Source organism: Homarus americanus, unplaced genomic scaffold (assembly GCF_018991925.1).
Source record: "Homarus americanus isolate GMGI-L3 unplaced genomic scaffold, GMGI_Hamer_2.0 scaffold12974, whole genome shotgun sequence".
In the NCBI taxonomy this organism is placed as follows: Eukaryota; Metazoa; Arthropoda; class Malacostraca; order Decapoda; family Nephropidae; genus Homarus; species Homarus americanus.
The window spans coordinates 22,164-41,460 of NW_024721843.1; the positions used below are offsets into that span (position 1 = coordinate 22,164).

A 19,297-nucleotide genomic window follows, 5' to 3' on the forward strand; every position below is an offset into this window, starting at 1 on the left:
ACCCGTGACAGTCTCTGGTGTTCTCGTGGTGATGAAGAGGTGAGGACAGCGTGACAGTCTCTGGTGTTCTCGAGGTGCGAAGAGGTGAGGAACCATGACAGTCTCTGGTGTTCTCGTGGTGTGCAGGGAGAGGAGGACCCGTGACAGTCATTGGTGTTCTCGTGGTGATGAACAGATGGGGGAGGAGGACCCGTGACAGTCTCTGGTGTTCTCATGGGGATGAACAGGAAGGGAGGACCCGTGACAGTCTTTGGTGTTCCTTGGGATGACAAGGATAGAGACCCGTGACAGTCTTTGGTGTTCTTTGGGGATGAACAAGGATGGGGAGGAGGACCCGTGACATTCTCTGGTGTTCTCGTGGGGATGAAGAGGTAGGAGACGTGACAGTATCTGGTGTTCTCGTGGTGCTGAAAGGGATGGGAGGACCCATGACAGTCTCTGGTGTTCTCGTGGTGATGTACAAGGAGGCGGGAGAACCGTGACAGTCTGTGGTGTTCTTGTGGGATGAACAAGGATGGGGAGGAGGACCCGTGACAGTCTCTGGTGTTCTCATAAGGGGTGAGGGCAGCGGACAGTCTCTGGTGTTCTTGTGGTGCTGAAGGAGGTGGCCCATGACAGTCTCTGGTGTTCTCGTGGTGGTACAAGGAGGGAGGAGGCGTGACGTGACAGTATTTGATTTCTCGGGGATGAGGATGGGGAGGAGTATCCTGACAGTCTCTTGTGTTCTCGTGGGGATGAAGGGGTGAAGGAACCGTGACAGTCTCTGGTGTTCTGGTGGTGATGTACAGGAGAGGAGGACCTGTGGTCTCTGGTGTTCTCGTGGTGATATACAAAGGAGGAGGACCCGTGACAGTCTCTGTTGTTCTCGTGGTGCTGAAAGGGCCGTGACAGTTTCCTGGTGCTGGTTGATGGTACAAGAGGTGAGGGACCCGTGACAGTCTCTGGTGTTCTCGTGGTGATGAACCAGGATGGGGAAAAGGACCCGCGACAGTCTCTGGTGTTCTGGGGATGAAGGTGAGGCACCGTGACAGTCTCTGGTGTTCTGGTGGTAGTGACGAAGGAGGTGGAGGACCCGACAGTCTCTGGTGTTCTCATGTAGGATGGTGAGGCACGACAGTCTCTTGTGTTCTCGTGGTGATGGCAGAAAGGAGAGGAGGAGGACCGTGACAGTCTCTGGTGTTCTCCGTGGGGATGAAGGTGAGAGAACCGTGACAGTCTCTGGTGTTCTGCGCTGAAGGGTGAGGACCCGTGACAGTCTCTTGTGTTCTCGTGGTGATATACAAGGGGAGAGGACCCGTGACAGTCTCTGGTGTTCTCGTGGTGATGTACAAGGGGAGATGGCCCGTGACAGTCTCTGATGTTCTCGTGATGTAAAGGAGGGTAGGAGTACCCGTGACAGTCTTTTGGTGTTCTCGGGATGAAAGGGTAGAACCGTGACAGTCTCTGGTGTTCATGGTGGGATGTACAGGAGAGGAGAGAGACCCGCGACAGTCTATGGTGTTCTGTGGTGAGGAGGGAGGAGAGACACGTGACAGTCTTTGTCTCGTGGGATGTTGGTGAGGCCGTGACAGTCTCTGGTGTTCTCTGTAGGCATGAGGGTCAGGACCCGTGAGATTCTCTGGTGTTCTCGTGGAGATGAAGGTAGGGAACCCGTGACAGTCTCTGGTGTTCTCTGCTGAGGGTGAGGACCCTGACAGTCTTGTGTTCTCGTGGTGATGTACAAGGAGGAGAGGGAGACCGGTGCGTCTCTGTGTCCGTGGGGATGAGGTGAGGAACCGTGACAGTCTCTGGTGTTCTCGTGGTGATATACGGAGGGGAGGAGGACCCGTGACAGTCTCTGGTGTTCTCGTGGTGATGAGAGTAGGCCCCGTGAGAGTCTGATGTTCCCGTGGTGATGTAAGGAGGTAGGTACTGACAGTCTTTGGTTTTCTCTGGGATGAAGGGGTGAGGAACCGTGACAGTCTCTGGTTTTCTCGTGGTGTATCACAGGAGGGGAGAAGGACCCGCGACAGTCTCTGGTGTTCATGGTGCAAGGAGGAGGAGGAGGACCGTGACAGTCTTTGGTGTTTCCTGGGGATGTTGGGTGAGGACCCGTGACAGTCTCTGGTTGGTGATGAGGTCAGGACCCATGGAGTTATCTGGTGTTCTCGTGGAATGAAAGGGTGAGGACCCGGCAGTCTCTGGTGTTCTCTTGGCGCTGAAGGGTGAGGACCCGTGACATCTCTTGTGTTCTCGTGGTGATGTACAGGAGGAGGGAGAGGACACGTGACAGTCTCAGTGTTCTCTGGGGATGAAGGGTGGGAGCCAGCTGACAGTTTCTGGTGTTCCTCAGGGAGGAGGACCCGTGACAGTCTCTGGAGTTCTCAGTGGAGATACAAGGGAGGGAGGAGGCGACAGTCTCTGGAGTTCTCGTGGAGATTAACAAGGAGGGAGGGGGACCCGTGACAGTCTCTTGGTGTTCTCTGGGGATGAGGGGGGTGGACCCGTGACCATCCACTGGTGTTATCCTGATGAGTGACAAGGAGGGGGGAGGACGTGACAGTCTCTGTGGTTCTCGTGGATTGAAAGGGTGAGGACCAGTGACAGTCCTCTTGTGCGTGGATGAAGGTGAGGACCCTGACAGTCTCTGGGATTCTCGTTGGGATGTAGGGGTGAGGACCCATCACAGTCTGGTGTTCTCATGAGGGATGAGGGCACGTGACAGTCCACTGGTGTTATCTGTGATGATGTACAAGGAGGGGAGGAGGACCCGTGACAGTGTGTTCTCGGGGTATGTAGGGGGAGGACGCGTGACAGTCTCTGGTGTTCTCGTGGGGATGAAAGGGTGAGGAACCGTGACAGTCTTTGGTGTTCTCGGGATGAAAGGTGAGAAACCGTGACAGTCTTGTGTTCTGGTGGTGATGTACAAGAGGAGGAGGACCGTGACAGTTTCTGGTGTTCTCCTGGTGATGGACCAGGGAGAGGAGAAAGACACGTGACAGTCTCTTGTTTTCTCGTGGTGATGAAGGGTTGAGGACCCATGACAGTCTCTGGTGTTCTCGTGGTGATGTACAAGAGGAGGACCCATGACAGTCTTTGGAGTTCTCGTGGGCATGAACAAGGATGGGAAAGTACGTGACAGTCTCTGGTGTTCTCGTGGTGACAAGGAGGGGAGAGGAGCAAGTGACAGTCTTTGTGTTCTGGGGATGTAGGGGTGAGGACCCATGACAGTCTCTGGTGTTCTCGTGGTGATGAACAAGGAGGGGGAGGAGGGCTGAGACAGTCTCTGGTGTACCCGTGGTGAAGAAGGGGTGAAGACGTGCTACAGTCACTAGTGTTCTCGTGGTGATGAGGGGTTGAGGACCCGACAGTCTCTGGTGTTCTCGTCGGGATGAAGGGTTGAGGACCCGACAGTCTTTGGTGCCTTTGGGCTGAAGGGTGAGGACCCGTGACACCCTTGGTGTTCTGTGGTTATGTACAAGGAGGAGGGATGAGGACCCGTGACAGTCCCTGGTGTTCAGGGGGAAAAGGGTGAGGAACCGTGACAGTCTCTGGTGTTCTCGTGGTGATGTACAAGGAGGGGGAGGAGGACCCGTGACAGGTCTCTGGTGTTCTTGTGGTGATGAAGGGTGAGGACGCATGACAGTCTCTGGTGTTCTCGTGGTGCTGAAGGGGTGAGGACCCATGACTTTCTCTGGTGCTTCGTGGTGATGTACAAGGGAGGGGGAGGAGGACCCGTGACAGTCTCTGGTGTTCTCAGATGAAGGGGTGAGGACGCGTGAGAGTCTCTGGTGTTGTCGTGGTGATGTACAAGAAGGGGGAAGAGGACCGTGACAGTCTCTGGTGTTCTCGGGGAGAAGTGAGGACCTGTGACAGTCTCTGGTGTTCTCGTGGTGATATAAAGAGGGAGGAGAGGACTGTGATATTCTCTGTTGTTCTCGTGGGGATGTAGAGGTGAGGACCCGACAGTCTCTGGTGTTCTCTGTGGGATGAAGAGGAGGACCCGTGACAGTCTATGTTGTTCTCGTAGTGATATACAAATAGGGGGAGGAGGACCCGTGACAGTCTCTCGTGTTCTCGTGGGGATGAAGGGGGAAGGACCAGTGACAGTCATCTTGTATTCTCGAGGGATGAAGGGGTCAGGATCCGTGACAGTCTCTGGAGTTCTCGTGGTGCTGAAGGGGTGAGGACCCGACATGTTCTCGTGGTGATGTACAAGAAGGAGGGAGGAGGACCCGTGACAGTGTTTGGTGTTCTCATGGGGATGAACAAGGATGGGGAGGAGGACCCACAGTCTCTGGTTTATTGTGGATGAAGGGGTGAGGACAGTCTTTATGTTCTCGTGGTGGTGATGGGTTGAGGACCCGTGACAGTCTGTGTTCTCGTGGTGATGTACAAGGAGGGGAGAGGCCCTGTGACAGTCTCTGGTGTTCTCGTGGTGATGTAGAAGGAGGTAGGAGTACCTGACAGCCTGGTTTCCCCGTGGGGATGAAGGGTGAGGACCCATGACAGTCTCTGGTGTTCTCGTGGTGATGTACAGTTGGGGGGAGGAGGACCCATGACAGTCTTTGGAGTTCTCGGGCATGAACAAGGATGGGGAGGAGTACCCGTGACAGTCCCTGTGTTCTCGTGGTGATGTTAAAGGAGGAGGACTACAAGTGACACTCTTTGTGGTTCTGTGGGGATGTAGGGTGAGGACCCGTGACAGTCTCTGGTGTTCTGTGTAGATGAACAAGGAGGGGAGGAGGCCCGTGACAGTCTCTGGTGTACCCGTGGTGAAGAAGGGTGAAGACGCGTTACAGTCCTTGTCGGGTGATGGGAGGACCGACAGTCTCTGGTGTTCTTGCGGGATGAAGGGTTGAGGACCCGTGACAGTCTCTGGTGCCTTGGGCTGAAGGTGAGGACCCGTGACAGTCTCTGGTGTTCTCGTGGTTATGTGTACAAGGAGGAGGGATGAGGACCCGACAGTCCCTGGTGTTCAGGTGGGGATGAAAGGTGAGAACCGTGACAGTCTCTGGTGTTCTCGTGGTGATGTACAAGGAGGGGGGACGAGGACCCGGACAGTCTCTGGTGTTCTCGTGGTGATGAACAAGGAGGGAGGAGGAGGACATGACAGTCTTGGTGTTCTCGTGGGGATGCTGGTGAGGACTGCGACAGTGGTGTGGGATGAACAGGACCCGTGACAGTCTCTGGTGCTCTGTGAGATGAAGGGGTGAGGACCCGTGACAGTCTCTGGTGTTCTTGAAAGGAAGGGGTGAGGACCGCGTGACAGTCTCTTGTGTTCTTGGTGATGTACAAGGAGAGGGAGGAGGACCCGTGACAGTCTCTTGGTGGGGATGAAGGGTGAGGACCCGGACAGTCTCTGGTGTTCTCGTTGGATTACAAAGGTGGGGAGGAGGACCGTGACAGTTCTCTGGTGTTCTCGTGGTGATGTACAAGGAGGATGGAGGACGACCCGGACAGTCTCTGGTGTTCTCGTGGGGATTAAGGGGCGAGGAACCCATGACAGTCTCTGGTGTTCTCGGTGATGTACAAGGAGGGGGAGTAGGACCCGTGACAGTCTCTGTGTTCTTTTGGTCCTGAAGGTGAGGACCCGCTGACAGCTCTGGTGTTTCTCTTGGTGATGTACAAAGAGGGGAGGGAGGACCCGACAGTCTCTGGTGTTCTCTTGGGGATAGGGGGGTGAGGACCCGTGACACTCTGGTGTTCTCTCTTGGTGATGAAGGGTGAGGACCCGTGACAGTCTCTGGTGTTCTCGTGGTGATGTACAAGGAGGAGGGCGGAGGACCCGTGACAGTCTCGGTGTTCTCGTGGGTATGAAGGGGTGAGGACCCGTGACAGTCTCTGGTGTTCTCTTGGGGATGAAGGGTGAGGACCCGTGACACTCTTGGTGTTCTCTTGGTGCTGAAGGGTGAGGACCCGTGACAGTCTCTGGTGTTCTCGTGGTGATGTACAAGGAGGAGGGAGGAGGACCCGTGACAGTCTCCGTGTTCTCGTGGGGATGAAGGGGTGAGGACCCTGACAGCTCTCTGGTGTTCTCGTGGGGATGAAGAGCGGAGGACCCGTGACAGTTCCGCTGGTGTTATCGTGATGTTGTACAAGGAGGGGAGGAGGATCGTGATGTTCTCTCTGGTTTTCGCGGGATGAGAGGGGTGAGGACCAGTGACAGTCTCTGGTGTTTCCGTTGGATGAAGAGGACCCGTGACAATCTCTGGAGTTCTCGTGGGGATGTGGCGGTGGAGGACCCGTGACAGTCTCTGGTGTTCTCGTGGGATGAAGGGGAGACCCGTGACAGTCCACTGGTGTTATCGTGATGATGTACAAGGAGGGGGGAAGAGGACCCGTGACAGTCTCTCTGTGTTTTCGAGGATGTAGGGGTGAGGACCCGTGACAGTCTCTGGTGTTCTCGTGGGGATGTAGGGGTGAGGACCCGTGACAGTCTCTGGTGTTCTCGTGGGGATGAAGGGGTGAGACCCGTGACAGTCTCTAGAGTTCCCCTTAGATGTAAAAAGGAATGGGAGGAGGACCCTGACAGTCTATGGTGTCCCACAGGATGATGGGGGAGGACCCTTGACAGTCCATTGGTGTTATCGGGATGATGTTCAAGGAGGTGGGGAGGAGGACACGTGACAGTCTTGGTGTTCTCGGGGATGTAGGGGTGAGGACCCGCTGACAGTCTCTGGTGTTCTCGTGGTGATGTGCAAGGAGGAGGGAGGTGGAACCGTGACAGTCTCTTGGTGTTCTCGAGGTTGTACAAGGAGGGGGGAGGAGGACCCGTGACAGTTCTGGTGTTCTCGTGGGGATATAGGCTGAGGACCCGTGACAGTCTCAGTTTTTTCGTGGATGGATGTAGAGGTGAGGACCCGTGACAGTCTATGGTGTTCTCGTGGTTATATACAAGAGAGGAGGAGGAGGACCTGACAGTCTATGGTGTTCTCTAGTGATATACAAGGAGGAGGAGGAGGAACCCGTGAGAGTCTCTGGTTTCTCGTGGGGATGAAGGGGTGAGGACCACAAGTCCACTGGTTCTATCGTGATGATGTACAAGGAGTGTTAGGAGGACCCGGAAGTCTCTGGTGTTCACGTGGGATGTAGGGATGAGGACTCGTGACAGTCTCTGGTGTTTTCGTGGGGACGTAGGGGGGGCGTGACAGTTCTATGGTGTTCTCGCTGTGATGTACAAGGAGGGAGAGGAGGACCCGTGACAGTCTCTGTTGTTCTCGGGGAATATATAGGGCTGAGGACCCGTGACAGTCTTTGTTCTCGTGGATGGATATAGAGGTGAGGACCCGTGACAGTCTCTGGTGTTCTCGTGGTGATGTACAAGAAGGAGAAGGAGGACCGATGACAGTCTCTTTGGTGTTCTCGTGGTGATATACAAGGAGGGGAGGAGGACCCATGACAGTCTCTTGGTGTTCTCGGGGATGAAGGGGTGAGGACCTGTGAAGTCCACTGGTTCTATCGTGATGACGTACATGGAGGTGAGGAGGACCCGTGACAGTTCTGTGTTCTCGTGGGGATGTAGGGATGAGGACCGTGACAGTCTTAGTGTTCTCGTGGGGATGGGGGGTGAGGACCCGTGACAGTCTCTGGTGTTCTCGTGGTGATGAGGGAGTGAGGACCCGTGACAGTCTCTGGTGTTCTGTTGGGGATGAAGGGTGAGGACCCGTGACAGTCTCTGGTGTTCTCGTGGTGATGTACAAGGAGGAGGGGAGGAGGACCCGTGACAGTCTCTGGTGTTTCGTGGGGATGAAGGGTGAGGACCCTTGAGAGTCTCTGGTGTTCTCTGTGGGGATGAAGAGCGGAGGACCCGTGACAGTCCATGGTGTTATCGTGATGATATACAAGGAGGGTCGGAGGACCCGTATAGTCTCTGGTGTTCTCGTGGGGATGAGAGGGGTGAGGACCAGTGACAGTCCTCTGGTGTTCTCGTTGGATGAAGGGGTGAGGACCGTGACAGTCTCTGGAGTTCTCGTGTGGATGTAGGGGTGAGGACCCGCAGTCTCTGGTGTTGTCGGGGATGAAGGGGGAGAACCCTGACAGTCCACTGGTGTTATCGTGATGATGTCAAGAGGTGGGGGGAGAAGGACCCTGACAGTCTCTGGTGTTCTCGTGGTGATATAGGGTGAGGACCCTGACAGTCTCTGGTGTTCTCGTGGGATATAGGGTGAGGACCCGTGACAGTCCTCTGGTGTTCTCGGGATGTGGGTGAGGACCTGTGACAGTTCACTGGTGTTATCGTGATGATGTACAAGGAGGGGAGGAGGACCCGTGACAGTCTCTGGTGTTCTGTGGGATGTAGGGGTGAGACCCTGACAGTCTCTGGTGTTCTCGTGGGGATGTAGGGGTGAGGACCCGTGACATTCCTCTGTGTTCTCGTTGGATGAAGGGTGAGGACCCGTGACAGCTCTGGAGTTCCTGTGGGGATGGGTGAGGACCCGTGACAGTCTCTGGTGTTCTCGGGGATGAAAGGGGGAGAACACGTGACAGTCCACTGGTGATGTGATGATGTGACAAGGAGGGGGAGGAGGACCCGTGACAGTCTCTGGAGTTCTCGGGGATGTAGGGGTGAGACCTGTGACAGTCTCTGTGTTCTCGTGGGATGTAGGGTTAGGACCCGTGACAGTCCTCTGGTGTTCTCGTGGATGAAGGGGTGAGACCCGTGACAGTCTCTGGAGATCCTCTGGGGATGTACAAGGAATGAGGATGACCCGTGACAGCTCTGGTGTTCTCATGGTGATGAAGGAGGAGGACCCTTGACAGCCCACTGGTGTTATCGTGATGATGTTCAAGGAGGGGGAGGAGGACCGTGACTGTCTCTGCTGTTCTCGTGGGGATATGCAAGGAGGGGAGGAGGACCCGTGAAGTCTCTGGTTTTCTCGTCATGATGTACAAGGAGGGGAGGAGGACACGGACAGTTTTTGATGTTGTCGGGATGTAGGGGTGAGGACCCGTGACAGTTTCTGGTGTTTCGTGGTGTTGTGCAATGAGGGGGAGGTGGACCCGTGACAGTCTCTGGTGTTCTCGTGGTAATGTACAAGGAGGGGGGAGGAGGTCCCGTGACAGTCTCTGGTCTTCTCGTGGGGAATATAGGGCTGAGGACCCGTGACAGTCTCTTTTGTTCTCGGGATGGATGTAGAGGTGAGGACCCGTGACAGTCTCATGGGTTCTCGTGGTGATAACAAGAAGGAGAAGGAGGACCCGTGACATTCTTTGGTTTTCTCGTGGTGATATACAAGGAGGAGGAGGAGGACCCGTGACAGTCTCTGGCGTTCTCGTGGGGATGAAGGGGTGAGGACCTGTGATAGTCCACTGGTTCTATCGTGATGACGTGAAGGAGTGTTAGTAGGATCCGTGACAGTCTCTGGTGTTCTCGTGGGATGTAGGGATGAGGACTCGTGACAGTCTTTGTGTTCTCTTGGGGATGTAGGGGGTGAGGACCCGTGACAGTCTCTGGTGTTCTCGTGGTGATGAGGGGAGGAGGACCCGTGACAGTCTCTGGTGTTCTGTTGAATGAAGGGGTGAGACCGCGGACAGTTCCTGGTGTTTCGGTGATGTACAAGGAGGAGGAGGAGGACCCGTGACAGTCTCTGGTGTTCGTGGGGATGAAGGGGTTAGGACCCTTGAGAGTCTTTGGTGTTCTCGTGGGATGAAGAGCGGAGACCCGTGACAGTCCATTGGTGTTATCCGTGGATGAAGAAGAGGGGGCGGAGGACCCGTGATAGTCTCTGGTGTTCTCGTGGGATGAGGGGTGAGGACCAGTGACAGTCTCTGGAGTTCTTGTGTGGATGTAGGGTGAGACCCGTGACAGTCTCTGGTGTTGTCGAGAGGATGAAGGGGGAGAACCCGTGACAGTCCACTGGTGTTATCCTGATGATGTACAAGGTGGGGGAGAAGGACCCGTGACAGTCTCTGGTGTTCTCGTGGTGATGTAGGGGTGAGGACGTGACAGTCTCTGGTGTTCTCGTGGGATGTAGGGGTGAGGACCCGTGACAGTCCTCTGGTGTTCTCATGGGATGAAGGGGGAGGACCCGTGACAGTCTCTGGAGGTCTCTGGGGATGAGGTGAATGGGAGGAGGACCCGTGACAGTCTCTGGTGTTCTCGTGAGATGGGGGAGGGTGACAGTCCTATGGTGTTTCTCCTGGTGATGTACAAGGAGGGGAGAGGAGGACCCAACAGTCTCTTGTGTTCTCGTGGGATGAAGGGGTGAGGACCCGACAGTCTCTGGAGTTCTCGTGGGGATGTAGGGGTGAGGATCCGTGACAGTCTCTGTTGTTCTCTTGGTGATGTACAAGGAGGGGGTTGGAGTACCCGCGACAGTCTCTGGTGTTCTCGTGGTGATGTACGAGGGGGGAGGAGGACACGGACAGTCTTTGGTGTTCTAGTGGTGGGGATGGGGGAGGACCCGGACAGTTCTCTGGTATTCTTGTTGATGAGGAGAGGAGGACCCGGACAGTCTCTGGTATTCTCTTGGTGCTGAAGGGGTGAGGACCCGTGACAGTCTCTGGTGTTCGTGGGGATGAAGGGGTGAGGACCCTTGACAGTCTCTGGTGTTCTCTGGGGATGAAGAGCGGGAGGACCCGTGACAGTCTTTGGTGTTCTCGTGATGATATGCAAGGAGGGAGAGAAGGACCCTGACAGTCTCTGGTATCCGTGGGGATGAAGGGGAGGGACCCGTGACAGTCCACTGGTGTTATCGGATGATGTACAAGGAGGGACGGAGGAACCTGACAGTCTCTGGTGCTCCTGGGGATGTAGGGGGTGAGGACCTGTGACAGTTCACTGGTGTTATCGATGATGTACAAGGAGGGAGAGGACCTGTGACAGTCTCTGTGTTCCGGGATGAAGGGAGGACCTGTGACAGTCTCTGGTGTTCTCGTGGGATGTAGGGGGTGAGGACCCGTGACAGTCCTCTGGTGTTCTCGTTGGATGAAGGGGTGAGGACCCGTGACAGTTCTCTGGAGTTCTCGTGGGATGTAGGGGTGAGGACCCGTGACAGTCTCTGGTTTTCGTGGGGATGAAAGGGGGAGGAACACGTGACAGTCCACTGGTGTTCTCGTGATGATGTACAAGGAGGGGGGAGGAGGACCCGTGACAGTCTCTTGTTCTCGTGGATGAAGGGTGAGGACCCGTGACAGTCTCTGGAGTTCCCTGGGGATGAAAAAGGATGGGAGGAGGACCCGTGACAGTCTCTGGTGTTCTCGTGGAGATGTAGGGGGGCCGTGACAGTCCTATGGTGTTCTCCTGGTGATGTACAAGGAGGGAGAGAGGAGACCCGTGACAGTCTCTTGTGTTCTCGTGGATGAAGGGGTGAGGACCCGTGACAGTCTCTGGAGTCTTGGGATGTAGGGGAGGATCCTGACAGTCTCTGGTGTTCTCTTGGTGATGTACAAGGAGGGGGGTTGGAGGACCCACAGTCTCTGTGTTCTCGTGGTGATGTACGAGGGGGGAGGAGGACACGTGACAGTCTTGGTGTTCTAGTGGGATGTAGGGGTGAGGACCCGTGACAGTCTCTGGTGTTCTCGTGGTGATGAGGGGAGGAGGACCCGTGACAGTCTCTGGTGTTCTCTGAAAGGAAGGGTGAGGACCCGTGACAGTCTCTGGTGTTCTCGTGGGGATGAAGGGTGAGGACCCTTGACAGTCTGGTGTTCTCGTGATGAAGAGGGGAGGACCCGTGACAGTCTTTGGTGTTCGTGATGATATACAAGGATGGGGAGAAGGACCCGACAGTCCTGGTGTTCTCGGGGATGAAGGAGGACCCGTGACAGTCCACTGGTGTTATCGTGATGATGTACAAGGAGGGGAGGAGGAACCGTGACAGTCTCTGGTGTTCTGTTGGATGAGAAGGGGTGAGGACCCGTGACAGTCTCTGGTGTTCTTGTGGGATGTAGGGGTGAGGACCCGTGACAGTCTCTTGGTGTTCTCGTGGGGATGAAAGGGGAGAACACGACAGTCCACTGGTGTTATCGTGATGATGTACAAGGAGGGGAGGAGGAATGACAGTCTCTGGTGTTCTCGTGGGGATGTAGGGGTGAGGACCCGTGACAGTTCACTGGTGTTCTCGATGATGTACAAGGAGGGGGAGGAACCCGTGACAGTCTCTGTGTTCTCGTGGGATGTAGGGTGAGGAACCCGTGACAGTTCTCTGGTGTTCTCGTGGGATGTAGGGTGAGGACCTGACAGTCTCTGGTGTTGTATGAAGGGGTGAGGACCCGTGACAGTCTCTTGTTCCCTGTGGGATGAACGGGTGAGGACCCGTGACAGTCTCTGGAGCCTGGGGATGTAGGGTGACCCGTGACAGTCTCTGGTGTTGTCGGGGATGAAGGGGTGAGGACCCTGAGAGTCTCTGGTGTTCTCGTGGGGATGAAGAGCGAGGACCCGTGACAGTCCACTGGTGTTATCGTGGGATGATGTACAAGGAGGGGAGGAGGCCCCGTGACAGCCCTGTGTTCTCGTGGGGATGTAGGGGTGAGGACCTGTGACCGTCTCTGGTGTTCTCGGGGAAGCGGGGTGAGGAGCCGTGACAGTCCTCTGGTGTTCTTGGATGAAGGGTGAGGACCCGTGACAGTCTCTGGTGTTCCTTGGGGATGTACAAGGAATGGGAGGAGGACCCGTGAGAGTCTCTGGTGTTCTCGGGATGAAGGGTGGGGAGGACCCGTGACAGTCTCTGATTTCTCGTGGGGACGTAGGGGGGGGCGTGACAGTCCTATGGTGTTCTCGGGATATACAAGCAGGGGAGAGGAGGACCCGTGACAGTCTCTGCTGTTCTCGTGGGGATATGCAAGGAGGGGAGGAGGACCCGTGACAGTCTCTGGTTTTCTGTGATGATGTACAAGGAGGGGGGAGGAGGACACGTGACAGTCTTTGGTGTTGTCGTGGGATGTAGGGGTGAGGACCCGTGACAGTTTCTGGTGTTCTCGGTGATGTGCAATGAGGGGGAGGTGGACCCGTGACAGTTTCTCTGGTGTTCTCGTGGTAATGTAGCAAGGGGGGAGGAGGTCCTGTGACAGTCTCTGTGTTCTCGTGTTGATATACAAGGAGGGGGAGGAGGACCCGTGACAGTCTCTGGTGTTCTCGGGGATATAGGGCTGAGGACCCGTGACAGTCTCTTTGTTCTCGTGGATGGATGTAGAGGTGAGGACCCGTGACAGTCTATGGTGTTCTCGTGGTGATATACAGAAGGAGAAGGAGGACCCGTGACATTCTTTGGTGTTCTCGTGGTGATATACAAGGAGGAGGAGGAGGACCCGTGACAGTCTCTGTGTTCTCGTGGGTGATGAAGGGGTGAGGACCCGTGATATCCACTGGTCTATCGTGATGAGTACAGAGGTTAGGGAGGACCCGTGACAGTCTCTGGTGTTCTCGTGGATGTAGGGATGAGGACTCAGATGCCCTTTGTGTTCTCGTGGGGATGTAGGGGTGAGGACCCGTGACAGTCTCTGGTGTTCTCGTGGGATGAGGGAGTGAGGACCCGTGACAGTCTCTTGTGTTCTGTTGGGGATGAAGGGGTGAGGACCCGTGACAGTCTCTGGTGTTCTCGTGGGATGAAGGGTGAGGACCCGTGAGAGTCTCTTGGTGTTCTCGTGGGATGAGGGGGGAGACCCGTGACAGTCCACTTGGTGTTCTCGTGATGATGTACAAGGTGGGGGAGGAGGACCCGTGACAGTCTCTGGTGTTCTCGTGGTGTAGGGGTGAGGACCCGTGACAGTCCTCTGGTGTTCTCGTGGATGAAGGGGTGAGGACCCGTGACAGTCTCTAGAGTTCCCCTGGGGATGTAAAAGGAATGGGAGGAGGACCCGTGACAGTCTCTGGTGTTCTCGTAGAGATGTAGCCGTGACAGTCCTATGGTGTCCTGGTGATGTACAAGGAGGGAGAGGAGGACCCGTGACAGTCTCTCTTGTGTTCTCGTGGGATGAAGGGGTGAGGACCCGTGACAGCTCTGGAGTTCTCGTGGGGATGGGGTGAGGATCCGTGACAGTCTCTGGTTGTTCTGGTGATGTACAAGGAGGGGGTTGGAGTACCAAGGAGTCTCTGGTGTTCTCGTGGTGATGTAACGAGGGGAGGAGGACACGTGATGTCCTTGGTGTTCTAGTGGGGATGTAGGGTGAGGACCCGTGACAGTTCTCTGGTGTTCTCGTGGTGATGAGGGGAGGAGGACCTGACAGTCTCTGGTATTCTCTTGGTGCTGAAGGGGTGAGGACCCGTGACAGTCTCTGGTGTTCTCGTGGGATGAAGGCGGAGGAGGACGAGACAGTCTTTGGTGTTCCGTAGTGATATGCAAGGAGGGAGAGAAGGACCGTGACAGTCTCTGGTGTTCTCGTGGGAGGATGAAGGGGGAGGACCCGTGACAGTCCACTGGTGTTATCCTGATGATGCAAGGAGGACGGAGGAACCGTGACAGTCTCTGGTGTTCTCGGGGGATGCAGGGGTGAGGACCCGTGACAGTTCACTGGTGTTCTCGGATGATGTACATGGAGGGGGAGGAGGACCCGTGACAGTCTCTGGTGTTCTCGTGGGGATGAGAAGAGCGAGGACCCGTGACAGTCTTTGGTGTTCTCGTGGTGATATGCAAGGAGGGGGGAGAAGGACCCGTGACAGTCTCTGGTGTTCTCGTGGGGATGTAAGGTGAGGACCTGTGACAGTTCACTGGTTTTATCGTGATGATGTACAGAGGGGGACGAGGAACCGTGACAGTCTCTGGTGTTCTCGTGGGGATGTAAGGGTGAGGACCTGTGACAGTTCACTGGTGTTATCGCATGATGTATGGCGAGGGGGAGGAGGACCCTGACAGTCTCTGTGTTCTCGTGGGATGTAGGGGTGAGGACCTGTGACAGTCTCTGGTGTTCTCATGGGGATGTAGGGTGAGGACCCGTGACAGTCCCTGGTGTCTTGATGAAGGGGGTGAGGACCCGTGACAGTCTCTGGAGTTCTCGGGATGTAGGGGAGGACCCGTGACAGTCTCTGGTGTTGTCGTGGGGATGGGGGAGAAATCGTGACAGTCCACTGGTGTTATTGTGATGATGTACAAGATGGGGGCGAAGGACCCTGACAGCCTCTGGTGTTCCTGGGTGTAGGGGTGAGGACCCGTGACAGTCCTCTGGTGTTCGGATGAAGGGGTGAGGACCGTGACAGTCTCTAGAGTCTCTGGGGATGTAAAAGGAATGGGAGGAGGACCCGTGAAGTCTCTGGTGTTCTCGTGAGATGTAGGGGGGGGTCAGACAGTCCTATGGTGTCCTCTGGGATGTACAAGGAGTGAGAGGAGGACCCGTGACAGTCTCTTGTGTTCTCGTGGATGAAGGGGTGAGGACCGACAGTCTCTGGAGTTCTCGTGGGATGTAGGGGTTGAGGATCCGTGACAGTTCTGTTGTTCTCTTGGTGATGTACAAGGAGGGGGGTTGAGGACCGTGACAGTCTCTGGTGTTCTCGTGGTGATGTGCGAGGAGGGGAGGAGACACGTGACAGTCTTTGTGTTCTAGTGGGGATGTAGGGTGAGGACCCGGACAGTTCTCTCTGGTGCTGTGGTGATGGAGGAGTGAGGACCCGTGACAGTCTCTGGTATTCTCTTGGTGCTGAAGGGGTGAGGACCCGTGACAGTCTCTGGTGTTCTCGTGGGATGAAGGGGTGAGACCCGTGACAGTCTCTGGAGTTCTCTTGGTGATGTACAAGGAGGGTGAGGACCCGTGACAGTCTCTGGTGTTCTCGTGGTGATGTACGAGGGGGGAGGAGGACACGTGACAGTCTCTGGTGTTCTCATGGTGATGAAGGAGGAGGACCCGTGACAGTACACTGGTGTTATCGTGATGATGTTCAAGGAGGGGGGAGGAGGACCCGTGACAGTCTCTGGTGTTCTCTTGGTATGAAGGGGTGAGGACCCGTGACAGTCTCTTGTGTTCTCGTGGGATGAAGGGGTGAGGACCCGTGACAGTCTCTGGAGTTCTCGTGGGACAGGGGTGAGGATCCGTGACAGACTCTGTTGTTCTCGTGATGATGTACTAGGAGGGGGTTGAGTACCCGTGACAGTCTCTGGTGTTCTCGTGGTGACATGAGGGGGAAGAAGGACATGACAGTCTTGGTGTTCTCGTGGGGATGGGGGTGAGGACCCGTGACAGTCTCTGGTGTTCTCGTGGTGAGGAGGGAGTGAGGATCCGTGACAGTTCTCTGGTGTTTTGGGGGTGAAAGGGATGAGGACCCGTGACAGTCTCTGGTGTTCTCTCGCTGCTGATGGGGTGAGGACCCATGACAGTCTCTCTGGTGTTCTGTGGGATGAAGGGGTGAGGAACCTCTGACAGTCTCTGGTGTTCTCGTGGGGATGAAGAGCGGAGGACCCGTGACAGTCTTTGGTGTTCTCGTGGTGATATGGAAGGAGGGAGAGAAGGACCCGTGACAGTCTCTGGTGTTCTCGTGAGGATGAAGGGGGAGGACCCGTGACAGTCCACTGGTGTTATCGTGATGATGTACAAGGAGGGGACGGAGGAACCGTGACAGTCTCTGGTGTTCTCGTGGGGATGTAGGGGTGAGGACCTGTGACAGTTCACTGGTGTTATCGTGATGATGTACAAGGAGGGGGAGGAGGACCCGTGACAGTCTCTGGTGTTCTCGTGGGGATGTAGGGTGAGGACCCTGACAGTCTCTGGTGTTCTCGTGGGGATGTAGGGGTGAGGACCCATGACAGTCTCTCTGGTGTTCTCGTTGATGAAGGGGTGAGGACCCGTGACAGTCTCTGGTGTTCTCGTGGGGATGTAGGGGTGAGGACCCTAGGTCTCTGGTGTTCTCGTGGGATGAAGGGGGAGGAACACGTGACAGTCCACCAGGCACGTGGTGATGTACAAGGAGGGGGAGGAGGACCCGTGACAGTCTCTGGTGTTCTCGTGGGATGTAGGGGTGAGGACCTGTGACAGTTTCTCTGGTGTTCTTGGGATGTAGGGGTTAGGACCCGTGACAGTCCCTTCGCGTGGGCTGAAGGGGTGAGGACCCGTGACAGTCTCTGGAGTTCTCTAGGGATGTACAAGAATGGAGGATGACCCGTGACAGTCTCTGGTGTTCTCATGGTGATGAAGGAGGGAGGACCCTTGACAGTACACTGGTGTTATCGGATGATGTTCAAGGAGGGAGGAGGACCCGTGACAGTCTCTGGTGTTCTCTTGGTATGAAGGGGTGAGGACCCGTGACAGTCTCTTGTGTTCGTGGGATGAAGGGTGAGGACCCTGACAGTCTCTGGAGTTCTCGTGGGGATGTAGGGGTGAGGATCCGTGACAGACTCTGTTGTTCTCGTGATGATGTACTAGGAGGGTTGAGTACCCGTGACAGTCTCTGGTGTTCTCGTGGTGATGTACGAGGGGGAAGAAGGACACATGACAGTCTTTGGTGTTTTCGTGGGGATGTAGGGGTGAGGACCCGTGACAGTCTCTGGTGTTCTCGTGGTGATGAGGGGAGGAGGATCCGTGACAGTCTCTGGTGTTTTCTTGGGGGTGAAGGGGTGAGGACCCGTGACAATCTCTGGTGTTCTCTCGGTGCTGAAGGGGTGAGGACCCATGACAGTCTCTGGTGTTCTCGTGGGGATAAGTGAGGACCCGTGACAGTCTCTGGTGTTTCGTGGGGATGAAGGAGAGAACCCGTGACAGTCCACTGGTGTTATCCTGATGATGGGCCAAGAGAGGGGAGGAGGCCCCGTGACAGTCTCTGGTGTTCTCGTGGTGATGTAGGGGTGAGGACCTGTGACAGTCTCTGGTGTTCTCGTGGATGTAGGGTGAGACCCGTGACAGTCCTCTGGTGTTCTCGGGGATGAAGGTGAGGACCTGACAGTCTCTGAGTTCCCGGGATGTAAAAGGAATGGGGGAGGACCCGTGACAGTCTCTGGTGTTCTCGTGGAGATGTGGGGGGCCTGACAGTCCCATGGTGTTCTCCTGGTGATGTACAAGGAGGAGAGGAGACCCGTGACAGTCTCTTGTGTTCTCGTGGGATGAATGGGTGAGGACCCGTGACAGTCTCTGGAGTTCTCGTGGGGATGTAGGGTGAGGATCCGTGACAGTCTCTGTTGTTCTCTGGTGATGGTACAAGGAGGGGTTGGAGCAACCTGACAGGTCTCTGGTGTCCTCGTGGTGATGTACGAGGGAGGAGGACACGTGACAGTCTTGGTGTTCTAGTGGGATGTAGGGTGAGGACCCGTGACAGTTCTCTGGTGTTCTCGTGGTGATGAGGGGAGGAGGACCCGTGACAGTCTCTGGTGTTCTCTTGGTGCTGAAGGGTGAGGACCCGTGACAGTCTCTGGTGTTCTCGTGGGATGAAGGGGTGAGGACCCTGACAGTCTCTTGGTGTTCTCGTGGGGATTGAAGAGCGGAGGACCCGTGATGCCTTGGTGTTCTCGTTGATATGCAAGGAGGGGAGAAGGACCTGACAGTCTCTGGTGTTCTGGATGAAGGGGAGGACCCATGAGAGTCCACTGGTGTTATCGTGATGATGTGCAAGGAGGGGACGGAGGAACCGTGACAGTCTCGGTGTTCTCGTGGGGATGTAAGGGTGAGGACCTGTGACAGTTCACTGGTGTTATCGTGATGATGCAGGAGGGGAGGAGGACCCGTGAGAGTCTCTGGTGTTCTCAGGATGTAGGGGTGAGGACCTGTGACAGTCCTGGTGTTCTCGGGGATGTAGGGTGAGGACCCGTGACAGTCCTCTGGTGTTCTCGTTGGATGAAGGGGTGAGGACCCGTGACAGTCTCTGGAGTTCTATTGGGGATGTAGGGGTGATGACCCAGACAGTCTCTGGTGTTGTCGTGGGGATGAAGGGGGAGAACCTGACAGTCCACTTATGTTATTGGTGATGATGTACTAGGTGGGGCGGAAGGACCGGTGACAGTCTCTGGTGTTCTCGGTATGTAGGGTGAGGACCCGTGACAGTCCCTGGTGTTCTCGGGGATGAAGGGTGAGGACCCGTGACAGCTCTAGAGTTCCCTGGGGATGTAAAGGAATGGAGGAGGACCCGTGACAGTCTCTGGTGTTCTCGTGGAGATGTAGGGGGGGCCGTGACAGTCCTATGGTGTTCTCCTGGTGATGTACAAGGAGAGAGGAGGACCCGTGACAGTCTCTTGTGTTCTCGTGATGAAGGGGTGAGGACCCGTGACAGTCTCTGGAGTTCTCGTGGGGATGTAGGGGTGAGGATCCGTGACAGCCCTCGTTGTTCTCTTGGTGATGTACAAGGAGGGGTTGGAGTACTCATACAGTCTCTGGTGTTCTCGTGGTGATGTACGAGGGGGGAGGAGACACGACAGTGGTGTTCTAGTGGGGATGTAGGAGCAATACGTAACCGGAACGAAGTGGTCGA

At 55.8% G+C, this 19,297-nt stretch overlaps 1 protein-coding gene across 1 annotated transcript; it reads right to left on the minus strand.

The window, feature by feature from the left end:
* Positions 1-3,310: 3,310 nt before the first annotated feature.
* Positions 3,311-18,119, minus strand: LOC121861868 (proteoglycan 4-like; the record flags this gene model as incomplete). Its single annotated transcript, XM_042359764.1, has 8 exons — positions 3,311-3,489; positions 4,543-4,950; positions 6,079-6,334; positions 7,708-8,015; positions 9,466-9,758; positions 14,770-15,173; positions 16,870-16,974; positions 17,734-18,119. Coding segments are annotated over 8 exons (2,339 nt in total), but the record flags the coding sequence as incomplete, so codon positions are not given.
* Between the last annotated feature and the right edge of the window lie 1,178 nt (positions 18,120-19,297).